The sequence below is a fragment of the Somniosus microcephalus genome, chromosome 1 (assembly GCF_052327205.1).
Source record: "Somniosus microcephalus isolate GS21.2 chromosome 1, FLI_Smic_1.0, whole genome shotgun sequence".
Taxonomy (NCBI): domain Eukaryota; kingdom Metazoa; phylum Chordata; class Chondrichthyes; order Squaliformes; family Somniosidae; genus Somniosus; species Somniosus microcephalus.
The window spans coordinates 224,341,934-224,362,940 of NC_140987.1; the positions used below are offsets into that span (position 1 = coordinate 224,341,934).

Below are 21,007 nucleotides of genomic sequence, written 5' to 3' on the forward strand. Positions count from 1 at the left end.
CCTCCCCCCCTATAGCCCCCTGTTTGTCCAGTGTTGGGATATTCTTAGTGTCTTCTACTGTAAAGACTGATACAAAATATTCATTCAGTGTTTTTGCCATCTCCATATTTCCCACCATTAATTTCCCGGTCTCATCCTCTAAGGGACCAACATTTACTTTAGCCACCCTTTTTCTTTTTATATAACTATAAAAACTCTTACGATCTGTTTTTATATTTTTTGCTAATTTACTTTCATAATCTATCTTCCCTTTCTTAATCAATCTTTTTGTTATTTTTTGCTGTCCTTTAAAGTTTTCCCAATCCTCTATCCTCCCACTAGATTTGGCTACCTTATATGCCCTTGTTTTTAGTCGAATACTATCCTTAATTTCTTTACTTAGCCACGGATGGCTGTCTCTTCTTTTACACCCTTTTCTTCTCAGTGGAATATATATTTTTTGGAAGTTGTAAAATAACTCCTTAAATGTACACCACTGATCATGTATCGTCTTACCCTTTAATCTATGTTCCCAATCCACTCTACTCAATTCCGCTCTCATACCTTCATAGTCTCCTTTATTCAAGTTTAGCACGCTTGTTTGAGATCCAACCTTCTCACCCTCTAATTGAATATGGAATTCAACCATGTTATGGTCACTCATTCCAAGGGGATCCTTTACTAGGACATTTTTAATTAATCCTGTCTCGTTACACAGGACCAGATCTAAGGTTGCTTGCCCCCTGGTCGGTTCAGTTACATACTGCTCAAGAAATCCATCCCTAATACACTCAATGAACTCATCCTCAAGGCAGCCCTGCCCAATTTGATTTGTCCAATTAATATGATAGTTAAAATCCCCCATAATTATAGATGTTCCCTTATTACAAGCCTCAACTATTTCCTGATTGATACTCCGTCCAACAGAGTTGCCACTGTTCGGAGGCCTATATACTACGCCCACTAGTGTTTTTTTCCCCTTATTATTCCTTACCTCCACCCAAACTGTTTCATTATCCTGATCTTTTGACCCAATATCATTTCTCTGTATTACAGTGATTCCTTCCTTTATTAACATAGCCACCCCACCTCCCCTTCCTTCCTGCCTGTCCTTCCTGATCGTTAAATAACCTGGTATGTTTAATTCCCAGGCATTGTCACCCTGCAGCCATGTTTCTGTAATGGCCACAAGATCATACCCATATGTAGTTATTTGTGCCATTAACCCGTCTATTTTGTTACGAATGCTACGTGCATTCAGATAGAGAACTTTCAAAGATGTTTTGTGACACTTAGTTCCTGTTTTTGCCCTTTTTATTACTTTACCTTTTACTCCATACCTTCTGTCCCTTTCTGACACGCTCTGGTTTTTAATTTCCCCACTGCTGCCTAATTCTATGACCTTCTCTGTTGTCATTTGTATTATTTGCTCTCTAGGAACCTCCCCCCCACTAGTTAGTTTAAAGCCCTCTCTACAGCCCTAGTTATATGATCCGCCAGGACTCTAGTCCCAGCACTGGCCAAGTGAAGCCCGTCCCAACGGAACAGCTCCCTCCTGCCTGTAGAAGGGTAGAAAGCTGTAGAAGCTACATCATTACATAAATTTAAAACAGAAATAGACAGTTTCCTAGAAGTAAAGGGAATTAAGGGTTACGGGGAGCGGGCAGGAATTTGGACATGAGTCTAGGTTCGGATCGGTCATGGCCCTGTGGGTAGCGGAGCGGGCCCAGGGGCCGTGTAGCCTGATCCTGCTCCTATTTCGTGTGTCTAATTCTGTTAGATTCAGGAGATGGTTCTGTGATAGTGGATTGGCGGTTAGGATCAGATCAGCCATGATCTTATTGAATGGCGGAGCAGGCTCGAGGGGCCGATTGGCCTACTCCTGCTCCTATTTCTTATGTTCTTATGTTCTTATGTAAACATCATGCTGACAAACCTCTGCTCATGGTCTGTCTAGGTATATTAGAGTGAGGCAGGACCAGCTTGAAGGGATAATTACTAGTCCTAGCCCTTTTTGGGCTACCCCAGATCAGGCATATTCCCCAGGTGTTCACCTTCAACTAAAGTTAGAGATAGGCAAATTCTCTAAGATGCTTAATTGGGTCTAAAGGTCCAAGCTATCTCTCTCTAAAGGAAAGGAATGACTTGAAGGTGTTACTGTCCTCCAGATAGCACTTTTAATAAGTTTAACTCGACTGTAACCTTCCGGATATTATGAGGGTCTGGAAAACCCCCCCAGAATTCTGCAACCCCTCACAAAAGAGTGTACAGGGATTGAGTTCACGAGTTTGATACAGAAATACTATGTGAGACATGTGGTAAACCACTTTTATCGTTCACTATCGTTACACTATGGTTATCACTGTTTATATCGTTACACTATGGTTATCACTGTTTACACTGTTGTATCACTACACAAGGTCACCTCTTGTCACGCTGTTATACCTGGGCTGACCACAGCTGACTCCGCCCATGGCTCCGCCTGCTTGCCCAGGTATAAAGGTGGTCGACTGGCTGGTATTCCTCCTTGTTGGATCCGATCACCCACGAGGGTGGGCTCTGTTATTTAGCCAATAAAAACCTATAGTTACTAACTTAACTCGTCGCTTTTCATGAACTGAATTGATAGGTATATCAAGACAATTCTAAAAATATGTAGATTTATTAAAGAACCGACATGCAGCTAACAGCTGGTGATTCAATCGCAACTTTAACAGTTCAAAATACAAAAAGCTTACAATTCTTATTCTCAGAGATCCTTATTCTCAAATCTTAACTTCGTTACATTTCTACATTTCTAACTCTTATTTCTAATCCAGATATCCACCAAAATCAAATTAAAGTACCTTTTGATCCCCAAGACTCAAAGAGTTAAAAACTTACAGAGCCTGCCTCTGAAGAGTGAGAGAATTGCTTGCCCCTTTCAGTGACTTCTGACTTCCTATCTGAAAGTTCCATATTTTATACCCTTTTTGCAGTGGTATATCCTTTGAAGTTTTCTGCTGATATAAGCTAATTATCTCTAGTCATCTTTCTGTTGACTTCTTTCTATCATTACTGTCAATTCAGCTTTTAACTTGCAGAATCCTGTCTGCTGTGTAGGTTTTCAAAACTTATCATAAAAAATGGTTATAACAGATGTATCTATTTGATGCCATTCTTACGAAGGGCTTCAATTCAATTCTTAAATCACCTTAGCTGATTGTAAGCAGACTTAGTGTCTCCTGTCTTTCATTTGATGTTGCTTTTACAAAGGCACATGTTTCTTTAATGTTTTGTGTTTCTGTTCGAAGTGTTAGTTTATAACACCTTAAACTGGGTAATGGTATTGTGCTTCTCCCAAACTGCAGACTTTCTTCAATAGGGCCATTGTTTTAGTCTCAACAACCAATTCTCATTTCAAAAGCTTGTATGGTGTTTACAGCTTTGTGTCAACAACTCATCTTATCTCAGAAGCTTGTATTTCTGTTTACAGCTTGTGTCGTTGAGGCTTTTAGATTTTTAACCCCAGTTTGTCATGTTTTAATAAAATCAGAATTCTGTTCATAGGATGGTGTATTTTTCTGAAATATGGCTATTCCTTTACAAGCTCCTGGTTTCTGGTTCTCCAGAGAATTAGATACTGTTTTCAGCCCTGCCTCTGGCGTGTGCACTGTCATGTGAATGAGGTGATGGGGCTGATGCCACGAAAGAATGGTACCAACTCAAGATCCATCTGTTCTCCTGGAGGTAGCAAACCGCACATGACAAGCACAGGCCGGGAATTTTCTCGGAGCTGCTCCCGCTCCAGCACTGTAACTTCGCTGGAAGTGCAGCGTAAACCCCACTCATGCACATAAATGGAAGTCTCTGCCTCACTGCCATCAAAATTACGGCAGAGGAGCGGAAGAAGCTCCGATGAAATTCACCTCCATGGTCATTAACACTGTAATGTAATGGCCATTGAGCACATAATACAAGCTTACATGCCAGTTGTCTTTTGTCTTTAACCCGAGGTCCATCAGCCCTCTCAGGTGGATGTAAAAAAAATGGCACTATTTCTAAGAAGAGCAGGGAGATCTCTCCAATGTCCTGACCAATATTTATCCCTCAACCAGCATCACTAAACAACAGATTATCTGGCCATAATCAAATTGTTGTTTGTCGGACCTTGCTGTGTGCAAATTGGCTGCCACATTTCCTACATTACTAGTGACTACTCTTCAAAGGTACTTCATTGGCTGTGAAGTGCTTTGGAACATCCTGAGGTTGTGAAAGGGGCTATATAAATGCAAGTCCTTTCTTTCTTTCTATAATCAAATAGTTTACCAACTCTCAGAATCCACACCTTCCATTACACCTGCATATAATAATTTTCTGCACACAATGAATATTAAAAGCAAAATTAAAAAAAAAACAACAACAGAAGTAACAAGCATTTCTTAGACTTTGGTTCTGTGCTAAAGACAGCCAGACTCCAATAATATCATCATTCTGTATGTGGTTCTCCCTCCTTTTAACTGTTTTCCTTCCTTTTCAGTACACGGAAAAACTGGATCTGCAGCATTTTGTGTCAATAGGAGATGACAACAGCAGAGATAAAGGCTCCCAGGCAGTTAACTTTCGACTGCAACTAGCCAATGAGGAGGTGAAGCTGAAGGTATCTCAACTAGAGTTCTTAACGAAGCCAAGAAATTAATATTACTGTTAGTAGTAGATGGACTTTTAACCCATTCGTTTGAGATTCCTCACTCCGCTATTTTAATACAGGCATTTATTTTAAATGGGTTAACTCCATTGCTAAAATAGTGGACAAAAGGAATATCATAGACTGTTACCACACAGAAACAGGCCATCAAGTCTGTACTGGTGTTTTTCTTCACATGACCCACCTAGTCTAATCCCACTCTTACTTGTTCCCTATACCCTTTAATATTACACTTTTTCAAGCAACTGTCTAATTCCCTTTTGAAAGTACTTATGGCTTCAACAACTGTCCGAGGCACAGAGTTTCACATTCCAATGTAATTTCTTTCTGGTCTCTAATTCTGTTTGCGATTATCTTAAAGTTGTGCTCTCTTGTTATCATTTCCTGACCAATGGAAACAACCTATAATTTTAAAATGTTCATCCTTGTTTTCACATCCCTCCATGGCCTCGCCCCTCCTTATCTCTATAACCTCCTCCAGCCCTACAACCCTCTGAGATATCTGTGCCCCTCCAAGTCTGGCCTCATGCACATCCCTGATTTTAATCACTCCACCATTGGCGTCAGTGCCGTTAGCTGCCTGGGCCCTAATCTTTGGAATTCCCTCCCTAAACCTCTCTGTCTCTCTACCTCTCTGTCCCCCTTTAAGATGCTCCTTAAAACCTACCTCTTTGACTAAGCTTTTGGTCATCTACCCTAATATCTCCTTATGTGGCTCAGTGTCAAATATTGTTTGATAACGCTCCTGAGATGTTTTACTACGTTAAAGGCACTATATAAATGCAAGTTGCTGTTGTTATTGTCACGATTTACCCTCTCAGAACTGTTCAAGTCACCCTCAATCTTTTCAGCTCCAGTTAAAAAAATAGCTTCAACTACTCAAGTCTTTATTCATAACTTTAACCCCTCATCTCCAGTAACAGCCTATCATAATCATAATCATAATCAACTTTATTGTCATTGTTAGTGCACAAGTGCAGTACAACGAAATGTAGGCTTGCGGCTCCCGAGAGTGTACATTTAGATTAAGACATTTAAACATTCAACATACATTTGGCTTGTAATACATTAACATAAACATAACCATAATAAAGTGCATTGGCAGATGTGCAGGCTTTAGAGTTTATTTGTGGAGTTCAGTAGGGTGACAGCCCTGGGAAAGAAGCTGTTCCTAAATCTGGTCGTACGGGTGCGAATGCATCTGTAGCGTCTCCCAGATGGCAGGAGGGTGAACAGACTGTGGCTGGGGTGGGTAGGGTCTTTGATGATGGACCATGACCTCCGTAAACAGCGTTTCTGGTATGTGTGCTCTATGGTCGGTAGCCGGGTGCCGGTAATGCGTTGGGCAGTTTTGACTACCCGCTGCAGGGCTTTCCGGTCATAGTAGCTACAGCTGCCATACCATACTGTGATACAGTTCTTCAGGATGCTCTCTATTGTGCAGCGGTAAAAGTTAGAGAGGATCAGGGGTGACAGGTTACATCCCTTCAACCTCCTTAGGAAATATAGGCGCTGCTGGGCCTTCTTCACCAGAGAGGAGGTATTGAGGGACCAGGAGAGGTCTTCCGTGATGTGGACTCCGAGAAACTTAAAGCTGTCCACCCTTTCCACCACAGCCCCATTGATGTGGATGGGGGTGTGACTTCCGCCTTTAGACTTCCTGAAGCCCACAATGATTTCTTTGGTTTTCTTGATGTTAAGGGCCAGGTTGTTATCGGCGCACCACTTCACGATATGCTGGACCTCCTCCCTGTAGGCTGACTCATCGTTGTTGGTGATCTGGCCTACTACCGTGGTATCATCCACAAACTTGATGATGGTGTTGGAACCATGAACAGCCACACAGTCGTGGGTGAAGTGGGAGTAGAGGAGGGGGCTCAGCACACATCCTTGTGGGGCCCCGTATTCAGGGTCAGGGGGGGGGGAGGTGTGGTTACCTAATTTGACAGACTGGGGTCTGTTTGTTAGTGAATCTACACCGCATCTGTTCCATTCCTTTTAAATCCTTCCTATACTGGGGTATCAAAACCGCACACAATACTCCAACTACTCTAACTAAGGTTTTGTACAAGTTCAACATTATCTCCTTGCATTTGTATTCTATGCTTTTAGATACTAAATCAAGGATTCTGTGCTTGCTTACCTACATTGGCTCACGGTCCACCAATACCTCAATTTTAAATTCTAATCCTTGTATTCAACTCCCTCCATAGCCTCGTCCCTCCCTATATCTGTAACTTCCTCCAAGAACTTGTACACCCCGCACTTCCTCTACCCCACCATTCTAGACCCTAATTCTGGACCTGAAACGTTAACTCTGTTTCACTCTCCACAGATGCTGCCTGACCTGCTGAGTATTTCCAGCATTTTCTGTTTTTATTTCAGATTTCCAGCATCTGCAGTATTTTGCTTTTGTATTAAAATTGTTACCCTTGGTCCTCCCTAATCTATTTAATTGGAACAAACTGTTAACTCAAACACAATCTAATTCCTTCATCATCTTATAAACCTCGATCCAGTCATCCCTAAGTCTACGCTTCTCTAAAGTGTACAGTCCCAATTCTTTTAGACTATCTTGATAAATAAGATGCTTTAAACTGAGAATTAGTCTAGTGGCAGTCCTTTGCACCCTTTCCAAAGCCTCAATATCACCCACCAGGTGAGGAGACCAAAACTGGGCACAGTATTCAACGTGAGGCCGGACCAAGGTCTTGTACAAGAACAAAATAGTATGCAGCAATGTCATGGAAAAATTTCATCCAAAACTCTGCTGCACTTATCCTAACTCGCACTAAGTCCCTTTCACTCATCACCCCTGTGCTTGTTGACCTATATTGGCTCCCGGTCTGGCAACGCCTCAATTTAAAAAATCTCATTCATGTTTTCAAATCCCTCCATGGCTTCGCGCCTCCATATCTCTGTAACCTCCTCCAACTCTACAACCCTCCGAGATCTCTGTGCTCCTCCAAGTCTGGCCTCTTGCGCATGCCCGATTTTCATCACTTTATCATTGGCGACCATGCATTCACCTGCCTCGGCCTTAAGCTCAGGAATTCCCTCCCTATCCCTCTCCGCCTCTCCACCTGTCTTTCCTCCTTTAAGACGCTCCTTAAAAACTAACTCTTTCACTAAGCTTTTGGTCATCTGTCCTAATATCTCCTTATGTGGCTTGGTGCAAATTTTTGTTTGCTAACGCATCTGTGAAGCACCTTGGGATGTTTTACTACTTTAAGGATGCTATATAAATGCAAGTTGCTGGTGTTGTTGTTGCAACACTATCACCTCTAGGTTCCCCTCTAAGTCCCACACCATCCTTAACTTGGACAAACTGTTGTATCCGTGTGTTAATGGAGACACGGAATGCAGGAGTTAGTTTAACAGGTGTTTACTGAACAAAGTCTGGAGGTGAACTAAAAGATACAAGACACTATACAGGCTTATATAGCCCGAGTGGTCACTACCGGTATTACAGTACACAGGGGCTCTTAAAGGTACATACACTACAATTCCTCCCCTTTTAGATAATTAGTACATAACATTTTAAGTAATCATTAATTAACATGTTTACAAGAACAATAATCTACACATTTGTTAATCAATTATAAGTCAGTCTCTCTGGAGGCTTCCTGACTCGGTCCGGATAACGCCTCGGTGGTGCAGTAGTTTTCGGTGGTGTAGTAGGTTCTTTTGGCAAGGTCGATTCGGCTTGAATGCCAGTGTCGGGTTCATCTGGTTCCAGTATCACCGGATCGGTGGTAGATACTATGGGTATCTCTGCTTCATCATTAGGTGTATAGAGTTGTGGTGTAGGTTGTCCCTTTTCGGATGACTCTATGATCTGGTCAGCATGGCGCCTTATTATGCTTTCTCCAATGTCCACGGTATACATCAGTGGTCCTAGTCGTGTGCAAATAGTTCCAGGCTGCCATTTCTCGGTACGGTAGTCCCGGGCCAAAACTTGTTGACCTATCTGGAAGGTTCTAGTTGGCCTTTCATTCATGCCTTGAAATTGCCGGTTCTCTACGTCCCTTCTGATGTTTGGCTTGATCAAATCCAGCCGGCATCTTAGTCTTCTATTGAAAAACATCATGGCGGGAGTTTGGTTTGTAACCACATGTGTTGCATTCCTGTACGCAAACAAGAAGTTATCTACCTTATGTTGTAGATTTATGTCTTCATTACCCATGGCCTTTATGGCCTTCTTGAAGGTCTGGACAAACCTTTCATCTAATCCATTGGTGGCGGGATGGTATGGGGCGGACGTGTAGTGCTTAACCCCATTGTTTTTTAAGAACTTCCTGAATTCTTCGGACACAAATTGCGGTCCATTATCAGAACAGATCTGTTCAGGCAGCCCATTCCTGGCAAATATGGTCCTTAATACTGTGATGGTTTTTTCCGTGGTGGTGGAGGACATCTTTATTACCTCCGGCCACTTGGAGTGTGCATCAACCGCGATTAAGAACATTGAGTCCATAAATGGACCAGCAAAGTCGATGTGTACCCTTTGCCATGGAGATGAGGGCCACTCCCATAGATGTAGAGGGGCTTGTGGTGGGGCGTTTTGGACCTTCTGGCATCCTAGACAGCTCTTGGTCATTTCTTCGATGTCTCCATCGATACCTGGCCACCACACAAACGTTCTGGCTAGGTTCTTCTTTTTCACTCCACCCAGATGCCCCTCGTGAAGCTCCTTTAGCACTTTATCCTGGAGTTTGGGTGGAACCACCACTCTGGATCCACACATCAAGGTTCCTCGGCACACTGACAGCTGTCCTCTTCTTTGCGAGAATGCTGGCAACAGTGGTTCGCCATGTGCTGGCCATCCCTTCACCGTTAAATCGTAGACTCGTGAGAGAGTCGGGTCATTTCTCGTTTCCTTTTCAATGGTAGAATTTGTTACTGGTAGACATTCCACTATGGTTGAGTGGAACATCTCCACTGGGTCCACTGTAGGTGCCTCTTCTACCGTTGGCAACGGTAGGCGCGATAAACCGTCAGCATTCCCATGCTGTTTTGATCCTTTGTATTCTATGTCATATTGGTGTGCCCCTAGGAAAAGGGACCACCTCTGTAGCCTTTGCGCTGTCATAATGGGAACGCCCTTTTTAGGGTTGAATATGGAGACGAGGGGTTGATGGTCAGTCAACAAGGTAAATTTTTGTCCGTGTAGGTAATGGTTGAATTTCTTCACTCCCCATACCAGGCTGAGTGCTTCCCTGTCGATCTGGGCATAGTTACGCTCAGCTGAGTTCAATGAGTGTGACGCAAAAGCTATCGGCCGCTCCGAGCCATCAGGGAATCTATGCGATAACACCGCTCCTACGCCATAAGGGGATGCATCGCACGCCAGTCTGATTGGCAGTGATGGGTTGTAATGAGCCAACACTTCCTTGGACGTGATCAAGCCTTTGCATTTATGGAAGGCACGTTTACAGTCTTCGCTCCATTTCCAAATTACTCCCGTTTGTAGCAGTGCGTTAAGAGGGTGCAGAACAGTTGACAAGTTCGGTAAAAATTTATGATAGTAATTTATTAATCCCAGGAACGACCTTAATTGTGAGACATTTTCAGGTGCTGGAGCTTTTATGACCGCTTCAATTTTTTCAGGTGACTTATGCAACTCTTCTTCGTTAATTATATGGCCACAATATGATATTTGTTTCTGGAAAAATTCGCACTTGGGGCGATTTGCTCGTAGGCCCCGTTCTCTCAGCCTAGTGAGCACCTGCTCCAAATTGGCAAGGTGCTCATTGTCGTTTTCTCCTGTTACAAGGATGTCGTGTAGGTAGCATTGAGTCCCCGGAATCGCTTGCAGGACTTGCTCCATAGCTCTTTGCCAGATAGCTGGAGCTGATGCTACTCCGAAAACCAGTCGATTGTACTGGTACAGGCCTTTGTGTGTGTTTATCGTGAGATACTTTTTAGAGGCCTCCTCAACCTCCATCTGTAGATATGCCTGTGCCAAGTCAATTTTGGTGAAACGTTTCCCTCCGGATAGTAAGGCAAAAATATCTTCTAGCCTCGGAAGAGGATACTGTACCGTGTGAAGGACCGGGTTTACAGTCACCTTGAAGTCCCCACAGATGCGAATTTTTCTCTGTTCTTCAGATTTATCATTATTCAACATTTTCTTCATGACCAGGACGATGGGTGTTGCCCACTCGCTCCAATCTACCTTGGATAACACGCCTGCCTTTTCCAAATTCTCCAGCTCTGCCTCAACTGCTGGACGAATTGCGTATGGCACCGGCCTTGCCTTAAAAAACTTGGGGATTGCCGCATCTTCCACTTTTATTGAGGCGGTGACGCCTTTCAAGGTTCCTAGTTCCTGTTGAAACACTTCTTTGGCATTGGCCAAGATGTCTTTTAATCGTTCAGGTATGACGTCATCATCATTTTTTTTCTTTCTGGTCACCGTCAGTGCCTGAATGGAGTGCGAGTCTAAACGTATCTTCCTGATCCATTCATGTCCCAACAGCGGTGGACCACCATCTTGCAGAACGTATAAATACAACTTCTGTATTTCCTTGCCGTTGTACACAACAGGCACCCTTATTTTCCCTCTGGGGTATACTTTCTGTCCCGTATATGTCTTCAAGATAATGGATGTGTCTTTCAAAGGTATATGCGGAAATAGCCGCTCGTAATCCCGTCGACTTATGACGGTCAGAGCTGATCCTGTATCTAGCTCCATTTTAACTGGGGACCCCGCTATCGTGAGGGTAACCTAAATGGTCTGGTATTCTTCTTTGGCAATTACATTATGTAATTTGAGACAGCTTAGTCTCTTGTTTCCGGAGTCGCTATCGCTCTTCTGGTCTTCGGAGCTACTGTCCATCATCATTTGTACCTTTCTGTACTTTTCCTTATTGATTTTTTTTCTGTCAGTGGATTTTTTGTTTCCAGATCGGCATACACGTGCAATGTGTCCCATCTTTCCGCATTGCCTGCATGCTTTGTCCTTGAACCAGCAGTCCCTCTGGTCATGGGTGGATCTGCCGCAGCGATAACATCTCTCGAAACCCCGTGTCATTTCATGGGTGCCGAAGTCCTGTGGCTTTTGCTGTATCTCTGCAGCTCCTCTTGCTGCTGCTTCGTATGATACAGCCACACTGAAAGCCTTGTCCAGTGTCAAATCTTTCTCAGAAAGTAACCTTTTCTGTGTTCCTTCACTTAGGAGACCGCAGACGAATTTGTCTCGTAGAGAATCTGCCAGTCCTGCCCCGAATTGGCAGTGCTTTGACAGCTTTCTTAATTCGGTGAGGTAATCAGCGTTACTTTCATTCTTGTGCTGATTCCTCCTGAAGAATTTGAATCGTTCCGCTATCAGCAGCGGTGTTGGGTTTAAGTGCTCCTGTAGGGTATCAACAATCTCCTTAAAATTCTTGTTCATCGGTTTGGCTGGAGTGATTAAGTTTCGTAACAGCCCGTATGTCCTTGCGCCCATCAGATTTAGAAGTACCGATGCCTTTTTATCATCCTCTACTTCATTCGCTGTGCAATATACCTCCACTCTTTCCACATATGTGGTCCAATCCTCTATATCACTATCGAAAGCAGTAATATTGCCAGTCTTAGGCATCCTGAAAATCAAAAATGGTGCCTCCCGCACTTTCCTTTCTTCCCTGCTGAGAAAAAATGGCGCCTCCCGCGCTTTCCCGCCGCTGCCGCTGCTGACAACGCTGTTCTCCGCGGTTTTTATTTACACAGATATTTTTAATAGTTGGAGACTCGTTCCCGCCGGACTCTCTGGGACTTTTCCCTCCCTCTGCTTGGTCCGAACGCCGACCTGCTTTGTAGCGCCGGCCGTCTCCCGAGTGCTCCACCCTCCGTCTCTGTTTGCCTCCACCTTCCGAGTCGCTGCTCGGCCCCGCTGCAGAGCCACCCGATCGAGCCCCAGCCCGCCGCCCAGGAAGGATTAGTGCAGTACCTGCCACCAGCCCGGCTAGCTGGTGAAACCGCAGTTTGTTTTTTTTTTCTTTTTTTTTTCTTCGACCTTCGTCTGAGGAATCGATCTCCTTGAGGTGCTGCCGAATTGCAGGTAAGTTCATTTCCAATTCGTCGCCACTGTTGTATCCGTGTGTTAATGGAGACACGGAATGCAGGAGTTGGTTTAACAGGTGTTTACTGAACAAAGTCTGGAGGTGAACTAAAAGATACAAGACACTATACAGGCTTATATAGCCCGAATGGTCACTACCGGTATTACAGTACACAGGGGCTCTTAAAAGTACATACACTACACAAACATCAATGTTTGTTCATCGTTGCTGGGTCAAAGTCCATGTGTTCTTTTCCTAACACCATTGTGGAACACCATCAGCACTAAGACTGCAGCAGTTCAAGAAGAAGGCCCACCAAACCTTTTCAGAACACCTAGGGATGGGCAACAAATGCGAGCTTGTCAACGTCGCCACCATCTAGAGAACAAATTAAAACATTTCTATGAGTGAATTTTTCTGAGACCCTGCTCCACCAGTGAGGCCTCCCATGGGATCGGCAGCTTGTTGCAAAATAGTGGGTGCACTGTCCGTAAGTTTCCATTCGTTTGAAATTAATGGATTGAAAATAATGGGCTGCACGCCCATGATTTTCCAATAAGCCACCTGCTGTGAACATGGCTTCATTGAAGGCGAGAGGTTGCAGAAAAGTTACCCCAATGACTGTTAGTAGCATCCTAGAATCATGGAATCATAGGCCCCAATATGTACCATTCAGCCCATTATGCTTGTGCTGGCTCTTTGAAGGAGCTATCCAATTAGTCCCACTTCCCTGCTCTTTCTCCATAGCCCAGCAAATTTTCCTTTTCAAGTATATATTCAATTCCCTTTTGAAAGTTACTATTGAATCTGCTTCCACCTTCAGGCAGTGCATTCCAGATCACAACAGCCCGCTGTATAAAAAAATTCTTCTCATTGGCCCTCTGCTTCTTTTGCCAATGATCTTAAATCTTTGTCCTCTGGTTACCGACCCTCCAGGAACAGTTTCTCCTTACTTACTCTATCAAGACCCCTCATCATTTTCAACACCTCTATAAATGGCCCTTTAACCTTCTCTGCTTTAAGGAGAACAATCCCAGCTTCTCTCGTCTCTCCTGAGAGTGAATTTCTGTTTTGGGGATCATGTCTGACATTTTCTGTTGTTCACTGTAGCTTCTGTTATAAGCTGACGTTACTATTTAGTTTTTGTATCATGGTAGCATGATGTTGGTGAAAAGATAATGGCAATAATGATGTACAAGTGGAACATATATGGTTTCATGCTGGATTATGCATCTTCATCTACTACAACACAATGCAATGTAACTAGGCGTTTATCAGCACTTGTTATCTGCTCTGCACCATCTACTCTGTAATAATGTTCACATAATGTGATTTTCCTTTCCCATTATCTCCAGGCTGAAAATCTTGAAACCAGAGAAGAATGGAAAAGTTATATTAGTGTGGTCTGTCAGGTATGAATTTTGCTTTTATAACTTGTTCCTGTATTAGATGTTAGCAGTCTAATATTATGAGAATAACAGAATTTTAATCGAAGTATCGCTTACTGCCAAGGTGTGCTTGGCAAAAAAATATTTTCACAAGAGTAAACTTTACCAGCAGACTGGTAGCTTTCTGGGAGCCCCAATGTTCTAGTACTGACTGCTGGCATCATGACTGGACTATAGCATGGAAATTACTGTTGGTGTTACTATTGAGGCCTACACTAATGGGGCTGAACTTTCAGGCTGTTCATGCGACAGAAACAAGAGGGGCAATAGAGTCGCGAAAATAACTTACCGCCATGTCCCACTGTTGCTGTGGCTGCAGCAATCTTGCCCCGAGGCCAACTGCTGGGTGACCAGAGCGGCCCCCTGAGAAAGGTTGTAGGCCTATTTAAAATGCTAATTGGCGTCCAATGGCTTACACAGGATCCCAGTTGTTATGTCCGTGTATAATAAGAAATGGACTGCGGAGAACGATACAACAGGTGTTTACTCAACGTGGCTCAAACTGCAACTGATCTGTACAGATTACTACTTAGCGTTATATACAGGTGTGGTCACTGCCGGTACTACAGTATACATGAGCTGTAAAATGTAGTTCCCCCCTTAAAGGTACATACATTACAATTCCTCCCCTTTTAGATTAACAGTACCATAACACTCATTTAACAATTAAATATCAAACTAATTACAATTAACACTTTTAACATGCAACATTAGCTGAAAATAGTCTATTTATAAATTCCGTTTTTGGGGAGGCTTCCTGATCCTTTCTGGATAGCGCCTTTCCCGAGTGTCTTGCTCTTGGTGCGGAGGCGATTCTGGCCCCCTGTCGTCGGTTGGTTCATCAGCTTCCGATGCTACTGTTTCTGGGGTAGATGCTACCTGTACGTCGGGTTCATCACCAGGTACGTATGGGCGAGGCATGGGGTTGACTTGTTCCTGTGACTCTAGGATCTGGTCAGCATGGCATCTCACGATGCTCTCCCCAACGTCCACTGTGTACATTAGTGGGCCCTGCCATGTGCATATCGTTCCTGGTTGCCATTTTTCTGTTCGGTAGTCGCGGGCCAAGACTAGTTGCCCTACATTGAAGCTCCTTGTTGGCTTCTCATGGATGTGCTGGAATTGCTTACTCTCAACATCTCTTCGTACGTTTGGTCTGAGCAAATTCAGGCGCGATCTTAACCTTCGGTTAAAGAACATCATGGCTGGGGCCTGGTTGGTGACTGCATGTGTAGCATTCCGGTAGGCGAACAAGAAATTGTCCACCTTGTGCTGCAGCGGAATGTTGTCATTGTACATAGCCTTTATTGCCTTCTTAAAGGTTTGTACGAACATCTCAGCCAATCCATTTGTGGCTGGATGATACGGGGCGGATGTGTAATGCCTTACCCCATTCTTTTTCAAGAACCTCTGGAACACTTCGGACACAAACTGTGGTCCGTTGTCAGAGCAAATCTGCTCTGGCAAGCCGTTCCTGGCAAAAATGGTCTGTAGGACTGCAATAGTTTTCTCCGTGGTGGTGGAGGACATTTTGATGACCTCAGGCCATTTCGAGTGCGCATCCACGGCTATTAAAAACATTGAGTCCATGAATGGACCAGCAAAATCAATATGCACCCGTTGCCATGGAGATGAGGGCCACTCCCATGGGTGTAGAGGGGCCTGTGGTGGTACATTTTGGACTTTCTGGCATCCTGAGCAGCTCTTGGTCAGGTCCTCAATTTGTTTATCGATTCCCGGCCACCACACATAAGCCCTGGCTAGGCTTTTCATTTTTACCCCTCCCAGATGACCCTCATGAAGCTCATTGAGCACTCTATCCCTTAACTTGGGTGGAATTACCACTCGGGATCCACACATCAAGGTCCCCCGGCACACTGACAGCTGTTCTCTCCTTGTCGAGAATGCTGGCAACAGTGAGTCGCCATGTGCTGGCCATCCCTTCACCGTCAAATCATATACCCGAGACAGTGTCGGGTCATTTCGGGTTTCCTTTTCGATACAAGCGTTAGTTACCGGTAGGTATTCAACTATAGTCGAATGGAATATTTCGACAGGATCCACTGCTGGTGCTTCCTCCGCAGTAGGCAGTGGCAGGCGTGATAGCCCATCCGCATTTCCATGCTATTTCGTGCCCTTATATTCAATCTCATATGCGCCCCTAGAAAAAGTGACCATCTTTGTAGTTGTTGCGCAGTCATCACCGGAACGCCCTTCTTCGGATTAAAAATGGAGACAAGAGGCTGGTGATCAGTCAGCAAGGTGAATTTCTGCCCGTGCAGATAGTGATTGAACTTTTTCACTCCCCACACTAGGCTGAGGGCCTCCCTGTCAATCTGGGCGTAGTTATGCTCGGCTGAGGTTAGTGATCGTGACGCAAAGGCTATTGGCCTCTCTGAGCCGTCGGAGAATTTGTGCGACAGCACCGCTCCAATGATGCAGGGTGATGCATCACATGCCAACCGAATTGGTAATGACGGGTTGTAATGGGCCAATACCTCTTTCGATGTGATTTGTGTTTTGCTCTTCTGGAAAGCTCGTCTACATTCGTCACTCCACTTCCATGGCACCGCAGTTTGCAGTAGGGTGCTCAGTGGGTGTAGTATTGTAGACAAATTCGGCAAGAACTTATGGTAGTAGTTTACCAGCCCGAGGAACGACCTCAGTTGTGTCACATTTTCCGGTGCTGGAGCCTTGACTACTGCCTCAATCACCTCTGGGGACTTATGTAACCCCTCTTTATCGATAACGTGGCCACAATACGAGATTTGTTTTCTAAAAAACTCGCATTTGGGGCGGTTAGCTCAGAGCCCATATTCCTACAATCTAGTGAGCACCTGCTCCAGGTTGGCAAGGTGATCACTGTCATTTTCGCCCGTGACCAGGATGTCGTCCAAATAACACTGGGTCCCTGGGATCCCTTGCAGGACTTGTTCCATTGTCCTCTGCCAAATAGCCGGAGCTGATGCTACCCCGAATGCCAGCCGGTTGTATTGGTAGAGACCTTTATGGGTGTTGATTGTGAGGTATTTTTTTGATGCTTCTTCTAACTCCATTTGCAGATACACCTGGGCCAGGTCAATCTTAGTGAAGCGTTTCCCTCCAGATAGCGAGGCGAAAATATCTTCAATCCACGGAAGTGGATATTGTACGGTGTGAAGGACCGGGTTCACTGTTACCTTAAAGTCCCCACAGATGCGAACCTGCCTTGGTTCCCCAGGCGTGCTGCTCAACGACTTTTTCACCACAGGGACGATGGGTGTAGCCCACTCGCTCCAGTCTACCTTGGACAGTACACCAGAACGTTCCAGACTCTCCAGCTCTGCTTTGACGGCTGGGCGGATCGCATAAGGTACCGGTCTGGCCTTAAAAATTTTGGGCTTGCGTTTTCTTCAATTTTAATCATCGCTGTCATGCCTTTTAGTGTTCCGAGTCCTTGCTGGAACACTGCTTTCGCGTCAGTTAGGATCTTTGACAGTCGCCCAGGTGTGACGTCGTCATCCTTTTTGTCAGCCACAGTCAGTGCCTGTATGGAATGCCAATCCAGTTGTATTTTCCAGATCCATTCACGTCCCAGTAATGGTGGTCTTCCATCTTGCAATACATACAGGTTTAGTTTTGGTGTTTCCTTACCGTTATATATAATGGTCACCCTTATTTTTCCTTTGGGGTAGACCTTTTGCCCTGTGTACGTCTTCAAAATAATTTTTGTGTCTCTCAAGGGTATGTGTGAAAATAGCCGCTCGTAGTCCCGTCGGTTTATGACTGTTAGAGCTGATCCTGTGTCCAATTCCATCTTTACCTGGACCCCTGCTATCTTGAGAGTGACCCAAATGGTTCGGTGATCCTCCGTTGTGATCACATTATGTAGTTTCAGACAACTCAGTTCCCTGCTTTCGGAGTCGTTATCACTCTTTTGTTCGTCTGAACTGTTCTCCGTTATCTTATGTACCTTCTTGTACTTCCCTTTAGTCGGTTTCTTATTGCTGGTTTTCTTTCCTGACCTGCAGACTCGTGCTATGTGTCCTACTTTTCCACACTGTCTGCACACTTTGTCTTTGAACCAGCAATCATTCTGGTCATGTGTTGTTCTGCCGCAGCGATAGCACTTCTCTGTTCCATATGACATTTCGTTTGTGCCATATTCTTGCGGTCTCTGTTGTATCTCTGCAGCGCCCCGTGCTGCTGCTTCATATGATACCGCAATGCTGAAAGCCTTTTCCAGCGTAAGGTCCTTTTTAGATAAAAGCCGTTTCTGGGTTCCTTCACTTTGAAGCCCACACACAAACTTGTCCCTTAAGGTATCTGCCAGTCCCGCTCCAAACTGGCAGTGTTTCAATAGTTTGCACAGTTCTGTTAAATAATTAGCATTGCTTTCATCCTTATGCTGGTTCTGTTTGTGAAACTTGAATCTTTCTGCTATCAGCAGCGGTGTGGGGTTTAAATGTTCCTTTAGTATCGTTACTATGTCTTCAAAACTCTTTTCCATTGGCTTCGTTGGGGTTACTAGATTTCGTAATAAACCATACGTCTTTGCACCCATTAAATTTAACAATACCAACGCTTTCTTGTCATCTAACACCTCATTTGCCTTGCAGTACACCTCTATTCATTCGACATATGTAGTCCAATCTTTGACTTCATTGTCAAATGCGGTGATACTGCCACTCTTCGGCATTTTGGGTGTGGTTTAAAATGGCGTCTCCCAATGGCTTAAAATGGCGTCGCCCGCGCTTTCCTTCCTCCCCCGCTGCTACCGACGCCGCTCCCGGCGGTTCTCGTGGCAATGGCGGCGCCCTGTGTGTTTTGCGCGCTTCTCTCTCTCCCTCTCTCCGACGCTGCTCGGCCCCTGAACACCGGCTGCGCCCTGCTGTGCGCTCTGCCCTCTCTCTCTCTCCCCGTCGACGCTGCTTGGCCCTTTGCTGTGCCGCTCGGTCGGGCTCTAGCCCGCCGCCATCCGGGAAGAGTCTGCGCACTACCTGTTGCCAGCCCGTTTCGCTGGACCACCTCGACTGGAAAGCCAAGCCTGACTCTCGACAGCCTCCCCCGCAATTCTCGAGTCTCTGCTGGATGACTGGGCGGTTGCCCGTGGTCGACGCCCGAGTCTCTGGCCTTGACCTCCAATCCACTGATCTCCAGGAATGAATCCCTGGGAGGTGATGCAGAGTTGCAGGTCGGTTCGAACCTGCCTCGTCGCCAATGTTACGTCCGTGTATAATAAGAAACGGACTGCGGAGAACGGTACAACAGGTGTTTACTCAACGTGGCTCAAACTGCAACTGATCTGTACAGATTACTACTCAGCGTTATATACAGGTGTGGTCACTGCCGGTACTACAGTATACATGAGCTGTAAAAAGTAGTTCCCCCCCTTAAAGGTACATACATTACACCAGTTGTCTTTTTTGGACTGAACTTGGTGCAGCGCACCCTGTGCTTACTCTTTTTGTGGGGCCGGGAGGAGTGGGAGTGCCCCTTCAGGCTCCCCAAATCCAACCTGGGCCACTGCCGTTCCAGTCCCCCTCCCCTCCAAAGGTTGCCCCCACGAATCTGCCTTCTTCGGGCCCAGAGGCCGGCCGGGTTGCTTGATATTGCTGGTGGGTTGCCCCAGGGTGAGACGCTCCATCTCCAGCCGCAACCTGCCGTTCTGAGGCCCGGCCCTCAAATTTCCTATTGGAGGTACATTCCCCACCACTTTCACCGTCCATGCTTATCACAGGCAGCCACCTATATCGGGCAAACGCCCTGGCTACTTCAGGCAGATTTTGTGATGGAATCCTTCTTTCAACAGATTTTCCTGCTTCAGTGACAGCAGGATTTCGTCCCGCATCCATTTCATGTCTTCCAGCAGCTGGTTGAGAGTTTGTTTTTCTTCTTCTTTCACTTTCCTTTCTCACTGTGCTCTCCGCTATGGTTGGATAAAAGGTCAATGCTACAGTCCCACAAAGTCACATGGACAGACAAAGTAGTTTTAACCAGTTTTGCTTTTGATACATTCACAGAGCAAAAATGCAGCGGTAAAAATGCCACAGCTGTTTCTAAAATTTTAAACATCTGTTGTTTGTTGGATCTGCCACCTGCTTTCCTGCTACTGTGCTTGTTATAACGTCCACTGTCTACAGCGGGCACATCACGTCAACGCCAATATGCCTGCTATAAGTAGTGGGGACTGTATGCTGTTTAGCTGCAGGGATTTATTGCTAGCCTGCCAGGATTATGGTGGCCCCTGCATATATGTCCAATGCAGTTCTGGCTGTCTGGGCCTACAGTCTTTCTGGTACATCTACTGTCACTTATGTTGGGATGCTTGACAACCTGAATGTGGCACTATCATGAGAACCAGTCAGCTGGTCAGTGTATGCTATTAACATGCTGGACAATCACTCAACATGACCAGCGCAGAATTCTGGAGAATTTTTGAGATCTGTGAAATGCTGGCTCAAGATTGTCTTGTATCCATTTCCCAAGCATGTTGAAACTGGCAAAGAGGTTGGGCCCTATAGCAGCAGTGGGAGCTTTTGCAAGAGATGTTCCTACTGAGCCTATGACTTGGTCACTGGAGTTGGCATCCACTCCATGACAGATTGCAATGCAGACAGCCATTCGTTCATGACCACAGGCCTGGATAGTGGATTCTTCCACAGTCCTCCCAAGACCTTGCAGTGCGTGCTCCATGCACACAAGGGACTCGTGAACACAATGTTGCTCAGATAGCAATCTTTGTTTTCAAACAGGCCCTGTGAGGTTGGAATTCGCAGGTGCCATTGCAGAGCTGGTCCTCTGGTCAACAGATACCAGGCCTTGAGTAGCCACGCCGCTTGTTTTTCCACATCTGTAACCTGTGACTC

General features: G+C 45.2%; 1 protein-coding gene across 3 annotated transcripts in view; it reads left to right on the forward strand.

Annotated features, from left to right (window-relative positions):
• Positions 1-21,007, forward strand: part of LOC147124638 (signal-transducing adaptor protein 1-like) — a 158,615-nt gene that overhangs the window by 64,528 nt on the left and 73,080 nt on the right. For all 3 annotated transcript variants that reach the window (XM_085990810.1, XM_085990826.1, XM_085990817.1), the window contains 2 exons: positions 4,499-4,618; positions 14,067-14,123. In XM_085990810.1, coding sequence (XP_085846936.1) covers positions 4,499-4,618; positions 14,067-14,123 — 177 coding nt within the window. The remainder of the gene's footprint in view (positions 1-4,498; positions 4,619-14,066; positions 14,124-21,007) is intronic.